Source organism: Odocoileus virginianus, chromosome 7 (genome assembly GCF_023699985.2).
Source record: "Odocoileus virginianus isolate 20LAN1187 ecotype Illinois chromosome 7, Ovbor_1.2, whole genome shotgun sequence".
NCBI classification, from domain to species: Eukaryota; Metazoa; Chordata; class Mammalia; order Artiodactyla; family Cervidae; genus Odocoileus; species Odocoileus virginianus.
Window position 1 is genome coordinate 51,845,949 of NC_069680.1, and position 23,253 is coordinate 51,869,201.

The following is a 23,253-nucleotide window of genomic DNA, read 5'->3' on the forward strand; positions in this document are numbered from 1 at the left end:
GGTCTCTTATTTCCTTGATGCTAAGGGTTACCAACTGATTTACAACTTCCTGTGTTGTTTTTTAATCTATATTTGTCAGCACATTTTTAATGTCAGATTACTTAAAATAGACACTTGGGCCTAAGAGGTCAGGAAAAATAATATTGTTGACTTTTGTAAAGATTTCATAGCACTTAACAAACATTCTAGTTTAGCCCAAAAAAACTTTATATTTCTAAGTGAAATAAATTTCAATATAGTTTTAAAGATTTTCTTTTTCTTCCAGCTGATGACTTTGGGACTGAAGTGTAGCTCAATCCATATACTTTGAAGTTAAGTAAATTGCATATGTAGCTTTCTCCAAATAGTTTTAGCCTCCTTTTACTCAGATAGCTTAAACTGGGAAAATAACAGAAAGTCCATGAAGAGACAAAGTCTAGAACCAAGGACTTAGGATTCTTCCACTGTAGCTTCTCTCCTAACCATTATGATGTGTAGTCTCTCATAATGTCTGCAAATTATAGATACTTGTTCAAAAGGAATAAAGTATAAGAGCCATGAAATAGCTTTATCTTCATATAAGCTATCATAAAATATAAATAAAACGCATTTATAAAATCAAAATTTTAAATTTATATTTCATAATTCAGAATAGGCTCTCCACAAAGATAATTGCATAACTCATCTTATTATTCTGACTGATACTTAATTTCCTAATTCTTAAAACAAGAGGTAATTTATAGTATTTCCTCATTTTTAAGTACTAGAAACCTCAAATTTAAATAGAACATACTAGATGAAACCAAACAAAAATTCACCCACCATCAGGGCTGTTTGAAATAGTTTGCAGTGAGTTCAGTGATATGCTTTTTAGAGTATAACTTAGTAAGCTAAACAGATACACTGTGAGTGGCTTCTAAAAGATATTTTTGAAAAGAATTAGTTTTTTTCTAATTATTTGTAATGGTACTAACCATATTTTCAGTCTCTCACCCTGAGGAAATTGCACAATAAGGACAATTCAAGAGTCAGAAGTACAGTGTTGAACTTCGTATTTGTAAGAGCTCTGGTATTTTGATTTTCACAAGAAAGACATGTTGAAAGTTTGCCCTAACTCTGCTTTTGACAAAATTTGTTAAAGGAAATCTTTTTAATTGAACTCAATCTGAGAAACCACAAGCCACACTGGATACTGGAAAATGAAAAACAGAGTGATAAATTGGGGGTGGGGGAAAGAAGCAGATTTTCTAATTCTGAAAGTTGAACATAAACACTCTCCTTTTCTAAATAAGGTGATTTGCCATAGTCCTGACCAAGCCACATACCTACCTAATTGTGTCATGCTAAGTCCCAAAAGAGAAGTTGTTGGTGGGTCCAAGGAATTCATCAAATAAAAGGGCACTGGATATATGTTTGGTATTTTAAAAATTGAGACTATATGGAAACAGGGTGATGGGATGTCATCATTAACAAATTCTTCTGAGTTAATTGGATTGCTTGGGTGATGTTCCAATTAAATATAGAAATAGCATAGACTAGTATCCCCATCATGGCTACTCTAATCTGTCTTCCAGTGCTGGCATGAGAAAGATGATCCTTTCCATAATAACAGTAATTATAAATGATAGTAATATAATACACCTTCAGGTTTAATAACAGTTTCCCTTTGAAGAACTCCCAACATTTTCACCAACATTATCTAATTTGTGCCTTGAAACAATTAGCCAGGTAGCAATTATCATTATCTTCCTTTTACAGATAAATAAACTGAGGCCTAGGGATTTCTTAGCATCACACAATTAGGAATAGAACCAAGTCTAAAACCTATAATTCAATTTTGTATCTTCCAGATTATTGCCATCTATAGAAAATATCTGAGTATCTGAAGGACTGTTCTATTCCTCAGGAAGTGTTTGTACCAGAGCCAGATCAAAACATCTTTTCCTCTTAAATTGCCTTTACAGTATAAGAAGGTACTCTTTTTCAAATTCATTAGAGAGGATTTTGTTGTCTGAGGTCCTCAAGATGGGGTACTCAGATTTCTTTTCAAATTAGAGGGTTGGCCTTAAACAGAAGTACACTTAGAAATACTAAAGATGTCTAAAATACCCTGGAATCAATTTCTTTAACTATCTAACTTAAAAAAAAATTAAGCCCAAGTTAAACAAGATCAAATCAAGAGATATAAATAAAGTGGGCACAAGGTGTTAACTGGAGTGTCCTAGCCAGATTGCGAACTGGTTTACTGGTGCCTGCCAACTTAAATTCCTCCTTGCAGCTTTAGCTGAACTGGGTAGTCTTCATTTCCTGTCCTAACTTGTGGTACTGTGTTACCGTTCACTGTTTAGGTGATTAGCATGTGAATCCGATGGTCTCGGAGTTCTATTAAGTTATAAATGTTCAAACTACCAGTATGCTGTGGATAAAAATAGAAGTTGCTATTAGATGTCTATTCATACCCTGCAGAAGCCTGGCAACATTTTGAACCTTTTCAAAATGTAAATACTGCATATTAAGCATAGGAAAGAAAATTAATGTGCTGCATTTGCGAATTTACTTCCAAGTCAAAAATGCAACTGGGGAGGAGAACTCCTAGCAGAATTGATATTCTACATTTATAGGGTATATTAAGAAATTTATAATGGCCTGAACACAAAAGAAAAACACTTTAGAAATGGATTAATTAAAGTTTCTCCGATAATCTCAGCTTTTGAATTTCCTCTCTTGTCACTTTAAATTTATGGCCTCAGTATGACATTACCAGAGTTGATTGTGTTTTGCAGGTGGCATTCATGTGTTGGTATTTTATGTGTTGTATATTGTGGGCAATGGGTTACAATTTGTGTCAAAATTTTCCAGAATGACACAATACGTCTTAATTAGACTTGCAAATGAGTAATGCTTTTTCTCAAGAGGAGAAAATAGTTAAAACATTATAGGACTTTTTGTGCCTTTTTTCCTTAGTATTGGGGAAGTTTACCATGAAGTTTTCTTTTTGAAACTTTGACATTTTGTAGTAAATTCTGGTTTACCTATGATGCCATCATCTGACAATTCCAAAAAATGTCTGAAGCATATCAGTGTTTTTGTGTCTGTAGCTCAAAAAGAGTTTAATGAATTTTTCTTGTTTTTTGCCATTCAGAACAATAGAAAATTGACATTTCAATGGCATTTTTAATATTTTGACTAACAACTGAATTTAATAATTGCCATCTTAATCATGGATTTCAGTGATACAAACATTAGTGACAAATCACCTACAGTTTTTCCAAAGAAAAACTATACTAAATAAATAACAATAAGCAAAAACAAACAACAAAAATAGGAAAACAAGTAACAAACACAATAAACTAGAGTTAATACAAACTGGAGTTAATGCTACCAGTAATGTTAACACATAAAGTAGACAAAGAAAACATGAAGTAACACAATTTTCAGATAAGATCTTTATACTTCTCAGACACAGAAAGATCTAGAAGCAGATTTTAATTCCTGTAAGTATTTTTTAGACTTAAACTGACTGTCCTGAGTTCCAGGAGGTTGAAAATCCCTATTATTTATTCCTGTAGTAAATGTCCATTTCATACTGAATATGTAAATTCTTAAACGACTTCTAGTGATTTCATTTGGCTTGTAAGAAAAGATCTTGGATGTTTTTAAAGCTGCATAATGTTTGGTGATGAAATTTTGTACTTATGAGTATAAATTATGCCAAAAGCCATTTACTTGATATTCTTTAAATACCATGGCACAATTCAACTAAACTCAGATTATAAACCATCTTAAATAACACTAATGCAGTGTGCACTTAATGAACACTATAGCCAACTTAAGTTAATTTTCATGTAACAGATAACATCTGGGGGAAATGTATACTGGTAAGTTATGCAAAACAAATTTTCTAGCGACCACATCTGTAGATGTTATTTATTGTATGTTCACGTAACAGTTCATTATTCTATTTAGAAATCTATTCTCTTCTTTATTAGAGCTTTTAATGTACTCACCTTAGTTCAAATGGTCTGCTCATTATCAGAAAAAATATAAATGGCATTCACATGGAACAACATGATTGTTTTTATTATAGCCATTTGTGTGCAAGCATTCAAAAATGGCAAAAGAAACACATTTATTGCTTTACATTCAAAGTAATATTTAGGGGGTATTTGAAAGTCAGGCAAAACCAATCATTTGGTCAAATGATGTACGTGTATAATCAGAAACTCCTGATTTTTAATCCCAGCGTTAGGCCTCAGGCAAATCACTTAAAGTCTTTCTCTTTGTTTTCTGATCTGAAGATTATGGGTGCTATTCTCTTTTAGACTAAAAGAGGGGGTTGCTAAACCAGAGTACCAAATAGGAGTATTTTTTTATAAACATACTTTATCCCTTTTCTGTTTTTATTTTTCAGATTTAAGAGGTAACATATTATACTTTTGAGGGAAAAAATATGAGACAATTACAGTTCTAGAGGAATATATAAAATAGTTATAAAACTAGTTTAATTTGCTTCAGCTATTCATAGACTTGAGGAAATTATAACGTTCTTTCAGAAAATCTAACTTAATAAAGCTGACCATGTCTTTCTGTTTTAAATAGATTTTATTACAGAACCAGTGATGTTGTAAAACATGAGGTTTTGTTAAAAAAAAAAATACAAAGGCCTAATTGTATTTTTTAAAGAAAGTATTGCATCAGACGGTTTCATTTAAACATATTTGCTGGCTCTGTGCTCTTACCACAATTATTGATTCTAATTTTCCTTAAACTTGTTTTCTCAAAAGGCTACTTAATGAGGAAAAAAATCACTATGATGCTTCTGGGCACTATGTTTATTTCAAGTATATATTTGAAAATGTACTTCTGTATTACTAATGAAATGACTTTACATTTACCCTCATATGAAATTGGGACATTTCTCTCCCTTATGGTATCTTACTAATGTAACCAAATATAGACTCTTTGTGAAAGAAAAACATAGCTGTGGTTTGGTTCATTGATAGTATGCAAAACACCCTGAAGTAAAGAAATCCTCACTGCCAGTTATTGTACATGAATCAAATAAATGAATAGCTGTATGAGCTACACTCATAAAAATCAAGGAAAAGAAAGCCTAGTTCTGAGTCAGAGGTTCAGGTTCTTGGGATAAATAGGAGCTTCACCCCACCAAAGAAACGATGATGTGGAACTGAGGAGTTCCAAGTTTCAAAGTAGGTGCCCAGTACACATACACATGCACACACATGCACCAGTGCCAAAGACTAGCGAAACAGAGGAGTTGGAGTTGGCAAGCAGCTCAGATAAACTTTATAAAGAAATCCAGACCACAGGGGATTTAAGGAATAAAATAAGATCCGTGAGCACAAATATCTGTTTGCTCTAAGTATTTAAATGTATAATTTGTTGGAAGAAAGGATACAGGTGGGCAGATGGTAGAATTCTCTACTACCAGGTTGGAGATGTGATCTATTGATGACTTCCACCAAACGGAAAGAAAATTAGCAGAAAGTCTTAGCCTGTGTATGGAAAACTATACCAGCAAGACAGATATGGCAAAAGCAACAAGATAAAATTCTCCTTCATTAAAAGAAAATACTTTTACCTTGCAGGTTATCTCCTGCTTACTTTCTCAGTGCCTGTGGCAAATCAAATAAATTCCAGTCAATTCCTTTCTATCTTCTTTTTTTTAATGTCTAACTCACTACCACTCCCCTCAAATTTCTAGCTTCACCCTATATTAAAGTCAGCTTTAGTGAATTTAGTCTCCTTTAGTCAACCAAGTAAATACCTCATTATCTTCCCTTGTCTCTGGATTCCTATATACAGCTTATTTATTTTATCTATAATGTTTCAGAAGACACTAAAATATATTTAATTATTTCACTTTTCTAGCTTAGTAAAATAAAGTGCAATATAAAGTGTAGGAGGATAAAAAAGCAAGCATGCTGAAAAATGTACAAATAATTTTGTGAGGAGATGAAAATACTTGGATGTCCCATTTAAGAAAAAGAATATTTTCCTAATGTGAAGAGACAGAAAGATTATTCTGATACAGCTTTTTCGATCTTCTATTTCTATTAACATTTAGTCATCTTGGTCAATTTAGGATGAATAATCTGGAATGATGTCATCTAACAGAATAAAGATTAAGTGCTTAATAATATCAGCAACTTCCAAATGCGGCAACATGAGGACATATTACAGTTTACTGAAAAAGGCATAGGCCACAAAATCAGCACACCAGGGCTTAACTCCTAGCCCTGTCACCAAGTAATTATTTGACCTTAAGCCAATCATTTAATCTCTTGATTTCCAAATTGCCTTGACTGTAAAGTTGTAACACTTCAGGCCTTATATATATTTATACCAAGCAGCAACTTCCTATAAGATCAAATTAAAATTAGTAATACAAATTCAAGGCAAAATATATTGGTATGACCAGGCAATAACCTAGCCTTCAGTTCATTCCAAAACCTATCTAAATCAAAAGTTGCTGCTGCTAAGTCACTTCAGTCATGTCCGACTCTGTGTGACCCCATAGACGGCAATTCACCAGGCTCCCCCGTCCCTGGGATTCTCCAGGCAAGAACACTGGAGTGGGTTGCCATTTCCTTCTCCAATGCATGAAAGTGAAAAGTGAAAGTGAAGTCACTCAGTCGGGTCCGACTCTTAGCCACCCCATGGACTGCAGCCTACCAGGCTCCTCCGTCCATGGAATTTTCCAGGCAAGAGTACTGGAGTGGGTTAAATCAAAAGTATTAGTATGTAAAAGATGAAGTATTATAATATGTGGAACAGTTAGAAATTCAGGGTTTTTCCAGGCCCCACGGGATAGTAATTATTTGGTGTTTTGGCATTTCTAGATTATTGTCTTAAAACTTGTAGTCACTTTATTTTGTTTTTTTGTCTGCATCTGGTCTTAGTTGCAACACTCAGTCTTCTCTAGTTGTCATGAGCAGGTTCCAGAGTACATGGGTTCAGTAGTTGTGGCACACGGGCTTAGTTGCCCTTAAGCACATAGGATCTTGGGCTTCCCAGGTGGCACAGTGGCAAAAAATCCACCTGCAAATGCAGGAGACTCAAGACAAGAGTTCGATACTTGGGTTGGGAAGATCCCCTGGAGTAGGAAATGGCAACCTGCTCCAGTATTCTTATCTGGAAAATTTCATGAACAGAGAAGTCTGGTGGGCTACAGTCAATAGACTCACAAAGAGTCAGACACAACTCGTGTGTGTGCTTATACATACACACACACACACACACACACTACACACACACATGGGATCTTAGTTCCCTGACCAGAGATCAAAGCAGCATCCGCTGCCTTAAAAGGCATATTCTCAACCACTGGGCCTTGAGGGAAGTCCCAAAACTCGTAGTCTTAAGACTTTGTCAGCATACAGTGGGTAGCTTCATCTCAGAACCATAAAAACAAGCTCCTAGGACCTTACTGAATAAATCAGAACATGGGTTTATTGATTTACAATGAGGAATGTAATAGGCATGAAGATCAGAGCACTCAACTGTAGAACAACTGAGTCATATCTGTAGAACAACTGGGATGAGAAGTCAGATTATAATCAGAATGTTGCCTTTTAAACATGAAATCAAAGCAAGAGGAACCACTGAGATGCATCAGATGTTTAATGTCATCAGTACCCTCATCTCTGCTCTCTCCCTCAAGGCATGGTGAGATGGACACTTCTTTGACTCATTTCTTCATTTCCACTGTTGACCACCCATCACCCTTCTCTGATTGGCACTATCTTGCCACAGAATTGTTAAATGCTTTCAGTGACATCTTGCCTTGCCCTCAGTATTTTTGCTTGACTTTGCACATCTTTCTAAGTTACTCTGTGCTAACTTTGTACATTAACCTTTAGAACCTTCATTATCCTCATCACCAAGTTCTCATGGCCATTTCACCATTGTCTGCAAGAACAGCTAGACTCTACTGAGTAGTATCAATCACCATCAGGCTGTCATTGCGTGTTTTAAGATCAAACCCTCTGCCAGAACTGGAGAAGATGCACAGAGAATCTAAAACATGGTCTCTGCCTCCAGAGAACTTATAGGCAGGAGGAAGGGAACACCGACCCATGGAACAATTCAAGATCAAGGCAGTATAAAATGAAGTCCTAAACTACATAGTATAGAAAAATAAGACAGTGGGGGAAGTAAAATGCTAGTTATCAGAGCACAAAAAGCACTCGAGAGCTAATAGATCTGTGGCATCAAGAATTCAGTCAATGGCACTTAAAAAATAATAGACTTGGAACTTTATGTATATTGGCTGAAATTGTGGTTACTCACCAGAGCTTTTGTCATAATACAGCTCTTCTCTTCCCCTCTAGCAATTGATAGAGGTTGTGAATCCAGCAGATCACCCTTTCCCTGATCCTCTAGAAGAAGGGATCTCATTTGATATTTACTCAACATTCACAGAGCCACCTCCACCATTGGATATGGAAATAAAGGTATGTTTCCTTTTGTCTCTTACTTCACTCTGTCTCAGTATGATATTCTCTAGTAGGAGAAAAAGAACCAAATGCACTTCTGTTTTCCTTCTGATCTTTCCTAGTTAAATATAAATGTTTCTTTTGGCATTGATTCACAGGTGAACCAACTGAGGGTGATTCAGCAGTTTTAATATTTTCTGCTCCACCTTCCCCAATCTCTACCTTCATTTTCTCTGAGTAGGTAAAAGTGCCGCTTACTGACCTGTCATGATGCTCATTAATAATGAAAATGCAGGAAAGCATCAAATCAAAATCCACCTAGATTGACATCATTTCTGATAGGAAAGCAGCCAAGAGAAGTCTGAGGTTACATATAAATCAGTAAAGGCTCCAGAAATTACTTGAGAGTTGTTTACATTTAATATTCTAGGGGTTGAATCAAGAACAAGGCCCTGAAGAGTCCCAGCCAGAAGCCGATACTTCAGAAACTGATCTGTTAGTTGGTTTCACCATTGAAGAGATAAAATCGGTGCTGGACCAAGTCACAGATGACATTTTAATCAGCATTCAGGTACTCAACCTTGATAGTGTGCTTACTTTATTACTTGTTAATTAGCCAACCTCAACCTTAATGTCTGTAAACACTACCCACACTCTGCCAGCAAGCGTGATGCTGATGATGGAGGAGCTCAATGTAACGTCTCCACATAACTGTCAGTTGAGTCATCTAAGACTCAGTAAGATCGCGAAATAAATTCACTAATAGCACATTTTGTGGTGTGTTACCAGTTTACAGAATCATGCAGCATCAAGACCGATAAACACGTCCTGCCCAGTCACACTGACTGACTGCTCATGAAGGAGTAATAGTAGTAGACTCGTAAACAGTAAACACTGAAGCTCAGACCGTCTTTCTTAGCTGAGTCTTTCCACGAAATTCTTGAAGAGAGGTTTCTTATCTTTGAACGCCTTCTCAGATAGGTGGTTCCCTTTCATGTATCAGTAAGAGCTAATGGATGTGTGAAAGTGAAAGTTGCTTAGTCGTGTCCAACTCTTTAGTGAGTAGCCCTTCTCTTCTCCAGGGGATCTTCCCAACCCAGGGATCGAACCCAGGTCTCCCACATTGCAGGCAGATTCTTTACCATCTGAGCTGCCAGGGAAGCCTAGCTAATGGATATATATGTGTGTGTGTGTGTGTGTGTGTGTGTGTGTGTATGTGTATATATTTATATATTAATGGTGTTTCCACTGACACCAATGGCTGCATGAAATGGTGATGACAACAGCCATCTCAGTAGCAACTGCCAATGATGAATCAGTAGGCTAGCTTTATACTTAATTTTTTTCCTGTCCAAAAAAAAAGCACCATTTCTACCTCGACACAAAGGCTTGCATCATTTCCTAGGCAAAATGATTAAGAGTCATTTGCATATTTTGAGAGGATTTATAATTTCTTATGGAAATAAACATGAACCAATAGGACATTATGCTGCATGTTTAAAATATGAATGCATTTCAGGGAAAGATTCAGTTGTTTTTTTGGACATGAGATGATATATAAAAAGCACTCTGCATTAACGACAATTTAGAGGGAATAAAAGATTAGCTTGGCAATAGCATACCTTGTTACTTGTTTAATCATCAAGTGTTAATGTACTATTTACATGAACATTTAATAATTTGATGCCAACAGAACCAGCCAAAGTCCTCAGCTTAATAAGGGGTGTTTAGTGTTTACCAGAAATAGTGAAAGGACACGTTTTACACAAAGCTTTACTGTTAACAACCCCATGAATGTAATAACTGGTTACTCTGTAGAAGGGCAGAGTGCAGCTGAATTAAGCTGAGTTCAAAACATACCTCCTCTTTAGATTTGATAACATTTCATCTAAATATAGTTTATGGATAATCATGGCCCTGGGCTCCTTTGTGATCCAGTGGCTCTGAAATTATCACCAAGGCCCTAGACAGTAATAAAATTGTTTGCAGGCCCTCAAAATTGAAAACATCTTTACTGAGGCCATGTTCCATGTAGTGAGCAGTATGTTTTTTAAATATTCATTGAAATATTTTTAATATTAAGAGTCTGTAGCATTTATATCACTACCCTTATAGCAGAAGGGTATATGCAGAAGGGTATAGCAGAAGGAATATGATGGTTCTATGTGTAAGTGTTGTCCCACTGGCCTGTAGCTATCCTTACTGGGCCTGGAAGTCCATTAGCTGGCTCATCTAAATGTAATCAGGCATAGAAAGAACTTTGGACACTGGACGACAAGATCCCCTGTCTGGTCGAGAATTAGGCATAGAAAGGACCAGAGGTAAGGGATGCAGATTTTTCAGGTGCCTTGATCATTTCCATATTAAGTAGATTCATGGACATTAGCCTGAGCCAAATTATTGCCAGTTTTTCAATAAAATGGCTTGATGATGTTTATTTATACAGTGTCTCAAGATAGCAAACCCCTTTATATATTTTCTCTCAATAATCCTAGTAAACTCCATTTGAATTAGGCAGGCATTTCTCTAATAAGTAAATTGAAAACTGAGAGAAACAGAAATATTAAGTCATTGGTCCAGGGTTTTCAGGGTCAGAAGTTGATGAAAGACCCTGATTGGGAGCTGTGAACTGGGTTCTAGTTCTAATTCCAGTGTTATCCACAAAAACCACATAACCTCTAATATCACAACCAGACTACTTTGGTTTTTAATAGGCCAGTGGTGTGGCACTTTTTCAGTGTTTACTGTTGTGTCTTGGTCAAATTCCAAGTCGGGTAATTACTCTCTGCCTACCTAAATTTCTCCCTGTTTTAAATGGCTAAGTTATTTTCCACTTCTAAAACCTGCCTTCCAGTGTTCTTCATTCTTAAAATGTCTCATCCCTGTTCAAAGATAGCCACTTATCAGTGCATATAAACCAGTGACTTGCTGTAGGAACATTTAATGAATTATTATTTGTAAGATACTTTAAATTTTCCAATAGTTTTTCTCCTTCTTTATCTAAAAATCATACTCAAAAATATAAAATGGTAAAAATCATAGTCTATTATAATTTTTGTAGGAAAAGGCAGTAGTGAATTCATGTTTTGAGTACAGTTTTTCTCAGAGCTCATTCTCCATTGTAGTTACAAGCATATTTCACTTTCTGTAATTCAGAAATTTCTGAAAATAGTGTGAATCCTTAAATTTTTTATGTTAATCTACTTACTTTCCCATTGACTCACTTTATAGCTTCAGAAATTTATTAAGAATGAAGTTATCTTGGCCTTGAGATGTTAATTAAAATTATACTGAATAGAGCAAACATTTTAAGCTTATATAGCCTAGGTATTTTAATTTTAAAGATACATTTAAAATGAAATTAGTTTGGCCCTGAGTTATATAATAAAAATTATACCCAATGGAGCAAACTTTAATATATTTAAAGAATTATATTTCAGAGAAATATGAGTGCTAGCACTAAATTCTTGCATTCGTATTTCAGAGAAATATGAATGCTAGCACTAAATTCTTTCATTAAATGTTGGCTGTTGGCCCTATCTTAAGCAGTAGAGTAAAATAATGTGAAAACCTTAAGAGAAGTTTGCCATCTTGGGACCATAGGTATTTTTAGGTCAACTTCCCAGGTTAGAAAATCTGAGTGGGAAATCACGTCAAGAAGTGATCACTGAGAGGCTGTTAGACCCAGGTCATGGATTTTCCATTCTTTCCAAAGCCAATAGAACCATACCCTATCCTGGGGCTTGTATATAGCCCATTTGGTCATCAGTGTTCTGAGGATTAACATAGAGACACTGTAGACCAAGGACAACCTGTTCTCAACCATATGGGGGATCTTGTCGTCCAGTGTCCAAAGTACGGATCACCATGGTCTGGAGATCTGAGATGTGTCCCTCGGTCAGCACAGCTCTAGCAGGCATGCTCCTGACCTTCAGGAGCCTTTCCCCAGAGCCCTCACTTGCTGGCAGCCAATTCTATCTCAGTGAAATACCGAAAGACCTCCAGGTTAATGTGAAAACCCTGACGAGATAAGGAAACAGAAGCTGGAAGCTAATAATACGTCAGTTCCTTAGTTAAAAAGAAATGAGATTATTGGTGGACCTAAAATACATTTAATTGAAAGTGGGAAGAGTCAATTGTCTAGTTAGACCAGTGCTTCCCAATCCTTTGGAACTGTAACAGAATCATTTCTTCAAACTATTTCATGCCCTGTATGATATAATATATAGCCTGCCATAAAGAAATAGAAGTAATATTTTTTTAAAATATAGCATAATACCATGATAATGAAATAGTATAACATCAGTGAATATATCACAGAATTGGGAGTTAGAATTATGAATTTAAAAGTTAACACACTTGGAATTATGAATTTAAAAGCCAACATACATGAAATTTAACATACTTAATTTTAAACTACTTAATTTTTCGATGAGACCTAAAGGTGGTTAAGTGGCCTGCCCAAAGCTGTGGAGCTAAACTAATCCCTAGGTCTCTGCATTCCTAGACCCTTCCTCCTTTCAGCTCTCCCAAAATTATGCCTGATGGGAATTATAGGTTCCTAAAAATAAGACATTTCTTTTGTAACCTGGACAGCCATGCTCATCCCTCATTGCCTCCTTCACTTAGCACCAAGAAAGGAAAAGAGGAAAAGCCAGAGGGCAGACTTGACCCCAGGACTTGATAAAACTTGAGCCAAAAAAGACATACTCGTGCGAGAACCCGGAATTATTGGCACCAATGTGATCTTTTCAGAAATAGTTGCTCTTTACTGTGAAAGTGAAACAGTATCTCATCAGATAAGGCAAGCAGGTGGACCTTTCAAAACTAGCTGTTATAATTACACTTATAAATAAATAAATAACAATGAAGTTATATTTGGACCAAAATCAGTATTTGATTTTTTAAATTTCTTCTATATAAATTTAAATGTTTTTTAAAATAGTTACCCTGATGACCTTAAATTAGGTCATAGACATTAAAATTCTACATTTCTAATTACTTATTAACATTTATGTGTATGAACTATTCGTCATATGCTTGTTGACTATTTTAAATCACCTAAACAAAGGCCCCAGTTTTACCATGCCACTGGTTTCTCTATACATAATTTTATAATCCACCATGAAAAAAGGAAGACATTTCCAGGGCTACAAATGTTCAGCTAATGTGAAAATATTTTTGGAATTGCGCAGGTAGCAATGTTAGTCCACAGAATATCGCTGCCAGAGGCTAAACGCTATCACAGCCACAGCAAACACGAAAACCTGCCAGCCGCTGCTTACTTTTTTATACCAAAACTGTATCACAAAGGGCATAATTTCAAGAGTTGTATATGTGGCAAATACTCTTTAATTATGAGAATCATTCTAGTTGTGAGATTATTTGTGTTATGATTTCACAACAGAAGCTTTCTGGGATCCCAATTAGAATGTATTACACGGAGACAAAAACATCCATTGCAGCGGGGCGCAGAACCAACAACACTGCAGTAACTGGGCCGAGAGCAGTCCTCTGATTCGGCGCTTGTTGGTGAAGTCTGTCTGAAAATGCAGACAAATTAGCCTATCTTCCAACACAAGCCTATGTGAAAAATGCTGTCCAAATACCACTTCCTGTTCATAGCAGACATGCTATACATTGGGATTGTGCAGAGAAATATGATAAAGTGTTATCACATCACTACAGGCTGAAACACAGCTATGTCTGCAAAACAGGAAGGTGTGTGAGGGATAATGTCTGTCTTTAGGCACTATAGTATGTCAAAACCACAAAGACAATGTGCAGCAAAAGATAGCTCCATCATAACCACTTTTTTATGATTGTCTTCACAGACCGAGATAAACGAAAAGCTGCAAATGCAGGAAGAGGCCTTTAATGCACGAATAGAAAAACTGAAAAAGGCCTGAGGACTCTGAATCGGGAGTGATACTAAAACTTAACAAAACAAAAAAAACCAGCTGGAATCATAGACTCTCTAGAGCACCAGATCTCCTTCATTTAGTTGAGCGAGGAAAACTAAGCCCCACTTTTTATTATCCTAACTAATTAGAAAAGTATTGGCCCCAATTTCTCTATCTCCTGTCCCATAACAACCTCTGAATTTATTGCACTGTGTGTAATAAGAACATTTTTATATAAGAGTTTGGAGAACCATATATAAAAATACAATTACTTTTATAATACTCTTTTGACATTTTGACTAGTAAAGTTATTCATCTTCAAGGAGAATGAAGTCAACATTTTAAAATAAAGAAGAAGAGTGATTTTATCCATATTGACCCAAATGAACTGCCACATTGCTGAAGCCTTGTGAACACAGACCACCACCATACTGCTGAGGGTAAAATTTGCTAAACAATAGCAATTCAAATGCATGTACTAGGTTTTTTTTTTTTCCTCCTTAAATCAGTTGGTTTTCTTATTTAAATGTTTCAGTGTGAAACCAATTTTCTGAAATTATATAATGCAGTTTGAAGCACTTTAATTTATTCTGTACTGTATTTGTTATTTCTAATCTTGTTACTCTCCCGGGAGAATACATGACCTATATAAAAAGAAGCAATGTATAAATGGTTATTAAAGGCCAACCTATATATAGATTGTAAAAATCTTAAATACAAATCAAACTCACAGAGCTCTTAAAATTAACCATTATATTGCAGTAGAATGATTGGAAACATCTCAAGCCTTTAAATACCATTATTAAAAATATAATTTCAAAAGTAAATATCCATTTGCCAACTGATTGTCCCTAGTTTGGCAAATTAAATTGACTACTACCTCAGCCCTTTCCCAATTTCTGAGACTTCAGAGTGTTCTAGAATGTAGAGCATTGCAAGGAGGGGACCATTTCTTCAAGAAGTTTCCAGTTTATATTGGAACCAAATGTACTTGCATCTGGGTGGCGCTTGGTCGAATATGTTCTGTCCGTGCTCTGAGCTTGGGCTATAACCTTGCTTACTGCATCAGTACCAAGGGGACTGCCCAAAATATATTCATTTAGGGCAGAGACAGATCTGGAAGCATTTGGTCTTTTTAACTACACTGATCAGCAAAGTAAGAGAAGTCCTTAAGATGAAACTGTGTTTTATTGTTCATGCAGTTCTGAGTCTGGAAGGCCTGAATGAGCTAAGGTTTCTTGAGCTGTCCTTCCTAACTGAAAATGCTGATGGCCATCAGAGATCACTAGAAAGGCTCACAAGTCTTAATTTCATCAATCCGTCTTTTTTCCAGGGAAAACAGAGGTGAAACTAGAGAAACCACAAATAGGAAATAAAGGAGCTTCTTAAAATACCCATACAGCTTCAAATGCAACCATTGGCACAACAGTGGACCTCCATTTCTAATAAAGAGTGCTGATTTTGAGCAAAGGTACAAAGAGTTCAAAACTGAATAAAAAATAAGCAGTTGGATCCCTAAAAACTACACAAAAACAATACACTATATGAACACTGAAAGCCAGCCTCTGGAGTAAGACTCCCAGGGTCTGATGTGTGACTTTGGACAGGCTGCTCACCCTCTAATTGGTCATCCGTTAAGTGAAGGTAATACTTATTTTTTGCGATTGTTCTGATAACTCAATAAATTCACATTAAAGGATTTTTTTTTTAAGGTTTGGTTTCTGTTTACCTCTTAGGATAACCCAAAACCCACTGCCCATCCCTGATACCTACTGTCCAGTTGTTTGGGGCAACCACTTTGCCAGACTTCCCAGCCTTCTCTGTCTCTCCACTGGAACATGTGGATCAGTACATCCCCCCTGTGGTAACTAACTTGTCACCCTGTTTTCTTATGTCTTTAGTGTTGGACCAGCCCAGGGATCCCTGCAATAGCCTGACTGTAACATCTAATAATAGGAGAAAGAGCAATTGTAGTAGCAGTAACTACAAATTTTAATTCACAGTCTCTACTCTTCTAAATTAATTTTGAATCAGTAAAGCAATATATGCACGCTATTACCAAAAAAAGGAATAAAACAGTGTGGACAATGAAAAATAAATTTCACCCTGGCTAGGTACCTTCATTTCTTTTCCCATGAGGCAACCACAGCTTTCAGTAAGTCCATGGGAAAATATTTTTTGCCCATTTAAACAACTGGATACTTGTATAGAGTGGTCTTCTTTAAAAACACACACACAGAGTTTGCATTGTTCTTTACATTGCTTTTTTTGTGAAATAATGTATCTTAAGATAATTCTCTAGCAGTATTTTTTAGTGACAGCCCATGGGGTTTGTAGAGTTGGATGTGACTGAGCACACACTTTTTAATGACTATGTATTGAGTATTTCATTTTAGAAATTCTATAACTTTTTAACTATTTCTATTAATGGACTTTGTATTGTTTTCAGTGCTTTTGCTTGGAGAAGGAAATGGTAACCCACTCCATATTCTTGCCTGGGAAATCCCATGGACAGAGGAGCCTGGTGGGCTACAGTTCATGGGGTTGCAAAGAGTCGGACATGACTGAGAGGCTAACACACACTTCTGCTATCACAGTGTCATGTTGCCATCTGTGTGAACATGTTTGATTATATCTCAGGAATGAATTCCTAAGGAGATAAATTTCTAGGTCAAATTTTATTTGTATTTCCAATTTTGATAGATATTGCCAACGTGCCTTCCAAGGATACTTTACCAACAGTGTATGATAACTCTTTCTTTACATCATTAATAACAGATGCATTAGACAGTTTTTTATCTTTAGTATTCTGATAGAAAATGCTGTCAAACTCTTGCTTTAATTTGCTTTTACTGCTTTACCTCACAAAGACTGAGCACCTTTCATATGTTTATAAGCAAATTTAAATATCTATGTATATATGTATACATATATATATATATATTGTGTATGTACATTTAAAGGCTTCCCTGTTCAGACAGTAAAGAATCTGCCTGCAATGCAGGAGACCCGGGATTGACCCCTGCATCAGGAAGATCCCCTGGAGAAGGAAATGGCAACCCACTCCAGTATTCTTTCCTGGAAAATTCCATGGACAGAGGAGCCTGGCAGGCTACAATCCATGGGGTGGCAAAGAGTCTGACATGACTGAGCAACACTTTCACTTTCATATACTTTTAATCCTCCTAATAACCCTAAGAGATAGACAGACAGATATTACTAGCCTAATTGTATAGTTAAGGAGCCTGAAGCTTAGAGAGATGACTAACTTGAACCGAATTGCACAATTGACAACTGACAGATCAGGGCTTGAAATCCAGGTATGACCTGTTTTGCAGATGAGGAAACTGGAGCAGAGAAAAAAATTTAAGTAACTTTCCAGTGATTACACAGCCAGTAATGGTTGAACCAGGTTTTGAACTTAGGCTTGTGTGATTACAAAGCCCATATACTTAACCTTACCTTCATCCAGCTATCTCATAGTCGATATGAAACAAAGGGAAAACTGACCATTTGGGGTTTTAGTTATAATAAGGGAACAAACTTATTTGTATTGTAAGCATATTAAGTATTTAGAAAATGTATGCAGGGATGGAATGCATGACCCAGCTCCATTTGTTCATTTATGTACATGCTGTATGTTCATTGAGTACCTACTACATGCCCAGGCATTTAGTAGTGAGACAAACAGACAGGGCCTGTGTCCTAATAATCTAGGAGAGTTCAGTTCAGTTCAGTCGCTCAGTCATTGTCTGACTCTTCAAGACCCCATGGACTGCAGCATGCCAGGCCTCCTTGTCCATCACCATCTAGGAAAGGGAGACAGCCAATGCTGACTATGATAAAGACAGGTTTCAAGAAATTATGAGCATATTGAAAAAAAGAACTTGATCTAGTCTGGGAGATCAAGGAAACTTCTCACATGTTTTGCCGCTTGAGACACAAGAGATAGGATTGTGAGAGGTAGGATTCAACTTCACATAAGGTGGAAGAAGATGGATTTCAGGCAGAGAGAGAGAAAAGCATGTGCAAAGTCCCTGAGCTGCAGAGGAGGCTGTACAACTGGTCATAGCCAGAGCTCTCTAAGGGAACTGTAGCCCCACAGTACAGATTTTTATTTTTACCCTAAAAGCAATGGGTTACTTGTTGATAAGTTTTAAGTAGTCAGTGACATCAGATTCATATTTTTAAAAGGTCATCTCCCAGATGCCAGGACTTCTATACATGGAGGCATGGAAAAGAGTGAATTCTCATAAAAGCTATAGCTCCACTTCTTAGCAGTTGCTAAGAGTGGGAGAAATAAATAATATTTTTTACTTTTTAGAAACAGGGTCCACCTACTCTTCGCAGTCTTTGGCACAAAGGCAGCCCTCTGAGGAGCCATCTGAATAACAGTCACAACCTCTCACGTAGACACGTAGCAGCCTTGTTCTTACCATCCACAGTGAGATAGCTTTTCTCCATTTGCAGGAATAATTTGCGGTGATTTTGTCCTCACCCTAACAGAAAGTTTCAAATAGAAAATATACTCATGATGATACAAGCAAGTCACAGACTGCCACTCTTTCAGGTATTTGCAGGCACTGTTGCACCTAAATATAGCTGTGGAGTCATTTTTCCAAAATCCGAATATAAAGCCCTTATTTCTCTCTTCCATTTGATTGGAACCATTCAACCATCCTGGTAGATAATAAGTTTGCATGTTCTTAGATTGCATTTCATTATGCTTCAGTTCCCCTAGAGAAGAAACGTGCTACTTTTCTCAACAATTGCATAGGAGAAATACTTATGATATCTCAAGTTTCAGGGTCTCAAGAAGATGTCCCTCCTCTGGACACCAAAATCTTTTCTTTCCTGGACATTGGTTTGTTAAATAAGAGGAGTCAGGACCTCTTTGTAGCAGCCAAAATAACTGTTAGTTTAGGTTTCCTAAACAAAAAGGAATCTAAATCAAAATAATACCATCTTGTTGGAATTCAAATTTCAAAATTAAGACAGAATATGAAAATTTTCTTTGGTTCTTACAGTCTTTCTCTTGTTCATGGAACTACCAACAACAGAGATCAATTCATCACATTTTTGTCGGAGCTGCCAGAATTTTGTGTTATTTAACTTTTAGCTTCAGGGAATGTTGAGTTCAGATGTCTCCAACGGTCATTTGGTGTTTCTTTTTTTAAATCTAATTTGTTATTTACTCAGGGCACTTTCTAGGTATTAGGATGAAATAAGACAGATAAGGTCCTTGACTTTACGGAGTTCATGGAATTGATGCTATCCAGCAACTTGAAATCAAGCTTGATAATGGTCACTTGTCATCCTATCATCTAAAAAGGGTTAATATAGCCTCAATATTAATATTTTTATTGAATATCAATCTCAAAATCAAAAGGAGGATAAAAGCCCTTGTTCTTATACCAATGAACATTTATATTAAGGCACTGTCAAAACATGACTTTCATAAAGCCAAGGTGCAAATTCAAATAGAATAAAAGTAACATGATACTCATTTTCCAGTCCCAAACCAGAATTAATCCCTTACAGTGACTAATAACATATTTATAGGTTTTATTTCCTTATCTTTTTCTGTATAATCATTGGTGCTAGTATTTTTTATTAACATTATCCAATCCCCTTTTCAGCTATGATTGAACTTCATGGATTAGGATAAAGTTAAAGTTTGCACTGAATTTATAATCATCAAAAATTCAAGACAAAAGAATAAAATATGTTTTTACTCTACTTGCCAGATACAGAACTTGTAACATCTGCTTAGGAAACATAGCTGATTGTTTGGAGTGATTGGAACAAACATAATGACCCACAGGATTCAGTTTTAAAATAGTAGGACCATAGGACCATTGTGCTGAAAGTTTTAAACATCATGTAGTTCCGTTCTTTGCAGACAAAGAAACTGAGGCCCCAAATAGTAAAAACTCTGTGATCACATGGCTAATTTGTGGCAGGGCCCAAACTAGAATCCAGATCTTCACCCATGCAATCGTTCATTCATTTATTCAAATATCCTGATATTCAACAAATATTTACTGAGTGTCTTCTGTAGACAAGAAGCTATGCTAAACATTCATAAACAAAAACCGACATATTCACTGACCTCATGGAGTTTATAGTCTAGTGTAAGAGGTGGATTTTAATCAATCACACAAACAATTATAAAAGAATAACTGTAATGGGTACTGTGGGGGGAAACAGTATAGTCTACAATGAGAGCTGATTTAGAGGAATTTGAACAATCCAGGCAAGTTCCCCTGGGAGAATCACGTTGAAAGGATGAGTAGGCACAAATTAGGCAAAGAAGGGAGAGAACAGTTTTTAGGCAAAGGGCACAGCAAGTGCAAAATCCCTGGGAAAAGAGAATATAGGAAATAAGAGGATGTGAAATGGGGCCTGTGTGACTGGAGCCTTGAAAGGGAGAAGGGGCATTTTCCAAAATTGGAAATTAATAGATTAAAGTAGCAGTTCCCAACCTTTTTGGTACCAGAAACCAGTTTCGTGGAAGACAATTTTTCCATGGTTGAGGGGTCGGGAGGAGGCGGGGATGGTTTTGAGATGATTCTCATAAGAAGCACACAACCTAGATCCTTCGCATGTACAGTTCACAGTTCATGCTCCTATGAGAATCTAATGCCACCGCTGATATGCCAGGAGGCTGAAGCCCAGGTGGCAATGCCAGTGATACAGAGCGGCTGTAAATACAGATGAGGCTTTGCTCACTAGCCCGCTGCTCACCTTCTGCTGTGTGGACTGGTTCCTAACAGGTCACAGACCACCAGGTGTTGGAGACCCCTGGGTTAAAGGATATTAGATTATGTTGGGATAAAGAGTTTTATCTTTGTCCTGAATATATTAATAGTAAGTTATTGAAGGGTTTTCAGCAGAGACTTGAAGGTGGCCGGTGAGGGGCAAGCACATTTGAACTATGCACCGAGGACTCTATCTAGGGAGGACGAGGTTCCTGGTCCTCTTTCTGTGACTCCACATGTGTGTCAGAAGCTGTCCAGCAAACCCCTTCTCCTGTTTTTCCTAAGCACATGGCTGGTCTCCATTTTCCTGATCCCTTTGCGGTGAGGTATGACAATGGGACCAGGTTCCAGCCAGCAGAATAGGAACACAAGTGCATTGTGCTCCTTGAAGAGCATCTCTCAAGCCCAGACCACAGCTCGTCTGTGTTCTTTCCCTCCCCTCTCTGCCGGCTGGATGGCAGCGAGCCAGTGATGACTGGAAGGTGACAGAGCAGCTGTCTGCCTGGGTTTCTGAAGGACCACGTAACAGGTGACACCTGCCAACCCAGATCACACACCCAGACTGTCTCATGAGGGAGAAGGAAACTTCCATTTCTGAGAGTGACTCCACTCTTGAGTCTGTCTGTCAACGCAACTTGACTTGCCCTAATTAACTAATGAATATGTCTCTCTGTGCTTATGCATATGCAGTATACCTCATATGGGTCAATGTCTATAAATTGGGAGAACCACCAGCAAATTCATTAACTAGGGGCCTGCTTATAGTTTTATTGCATAAAGTAATTACTTCTTAGCTTGTATAAGCCCACAGTCCCTTCTAAACAGACTTTCTATGAAATAATTGACTGAGCCTCTCAAGCATGATGAACTGCACACTCAGGAAACTCTCATGAGAGGCCACACCTTCAATACTTCCTACTTTAAGTGAGGCTAGTAATTTTTTAAATGTCTATGGATGGCTTGGGATTTCTCTAATATAATAAGCATAAACAAGACTCTAGATTATTAATTTGCTAATAGTTTTTCCCTTAAGCCAAGGTTGTTTCCTCAACTCCTTGATTCACTAAAAAGTATTTACTAGATTTCTACTCCTGAACCTAGCTAAAGCCCTTACTAGAGCAAATATTGGTATGTTGCCCCTTGATGTTAACTATATCTGGTTCTAAAGATTAATGTGTATTTCAGAAGCATTATTTTCTGATCTGGGTAGTGGACAGTCCATAGGTAAAAATAAACATCACAGTCAGATCATAGACAGAATTGGAAATAGAAGCAGAATTTAGTTCTTCCCTCCCTCACACACGTTCTGTAACCACTTGTTTACTTGCTATTGGTGACCACCTGTGCCATTTAGAGTGCTTTTGGCTACAAAGCAATAAAATCTTAAATTCAAAATGGTTCAAAAATTATAAAAAATATACTACATAATCTTACAAGAAAGAAGCTCAGAGGTGGGGAGCCTCAATGACATTATGGAGGACCCAGATCATTTCTGCCTGTGGCATCCCCTTCAGCACCTTGGCTACTGTCCTGAGTTGTCCCCTTCTAATCCCCAAGATCGGAGAAGGCAATAGCAACCCACTCCAGTACTCTTGCCTGGAAAATCCCATGGATGGAGGAGCCTGGTGGGCTGCAGTCCATGGGGTCGCTAAGAGTCGGACACGACTGAGCGACTTCACTTTCACTTTTCACTTTCATGCACTGGAGAAGGAAATGGCAACCCACTCCAGTGTTCTTGCCTGGAGAATCCCGGGGATGGGGGAGCCCACTGCCGTCTATCGGGTGCACAGAGTCGGAAACGACTGAAGCGACTTAGCAGCAGCAGCAGCAATTCCAAGATGACAGCTATATGCTCACAAATCTTTTCTTCGCTTATGTTTCATTTTAACAAGAAGAAAAACTTTTCTCAAAGCCTCCTGGGAGAGTTTTTCCTGTGTCCCTTCAGCCAGAATTGTATCACATTATCAATTCTAAACCAGATACCGGTAAGGGAAGTAGGACGATCAGAATTAACTTCGATGAGTCAGGATTCACCAGCAGGGGTGGAAGAGTGGCCCTGAAACATGGTCAGCCAGTAGTTGAACAAAACTGGAATTCCTTTCAAGAGGGAAAAAATATACAATGGCTGTTGGGCAGGCCCCTGCCATTTCT

The 23,253-nt window shown here is 37.1% G+C and overlaps 1 protein-coding gene across 7 annotated transcripts in view; it reads left to right on the forward strand.

The window, feature by feature from the left end:
• Positions 1-23,253, forward strand: part of CABCOCO1 (ciliary associated calcium binding coiled-coil 1) — a 184,431-nt gene that overhangs the window by 144,441 nt on the left and 16,737 nt on the right. For 3 of the 7 annotated variants that reach the window (XR_011488758.1, XR_011488760.1, XM_070470704.1), the window contains 2 exons: positions 8,334-8,456; positions 8,869-9,009. Coding sequence is in view for 3 of the 7 variants with exons in the window: in XM_070470704.1 (XP_070326805.1) it covers positions 8,334-8,456; positions 8,869-9,009 (264 nt within the window). In the remaining 4 variants the exon portion in view is untranslated. Of the gene's footprint in view, positions 1-1,829; positions 1,953-8,333; positions 8,457-8,868; positions 9,010-14,272; positions 14,926-15,674; positions 16,038-23,253 lie in introns of those variants that run through there. The other 4 variants (XR_011488759.1, XM_070470706.1, XM_070470705.1 and 1 more) reach the window with 4 other exon arrangements.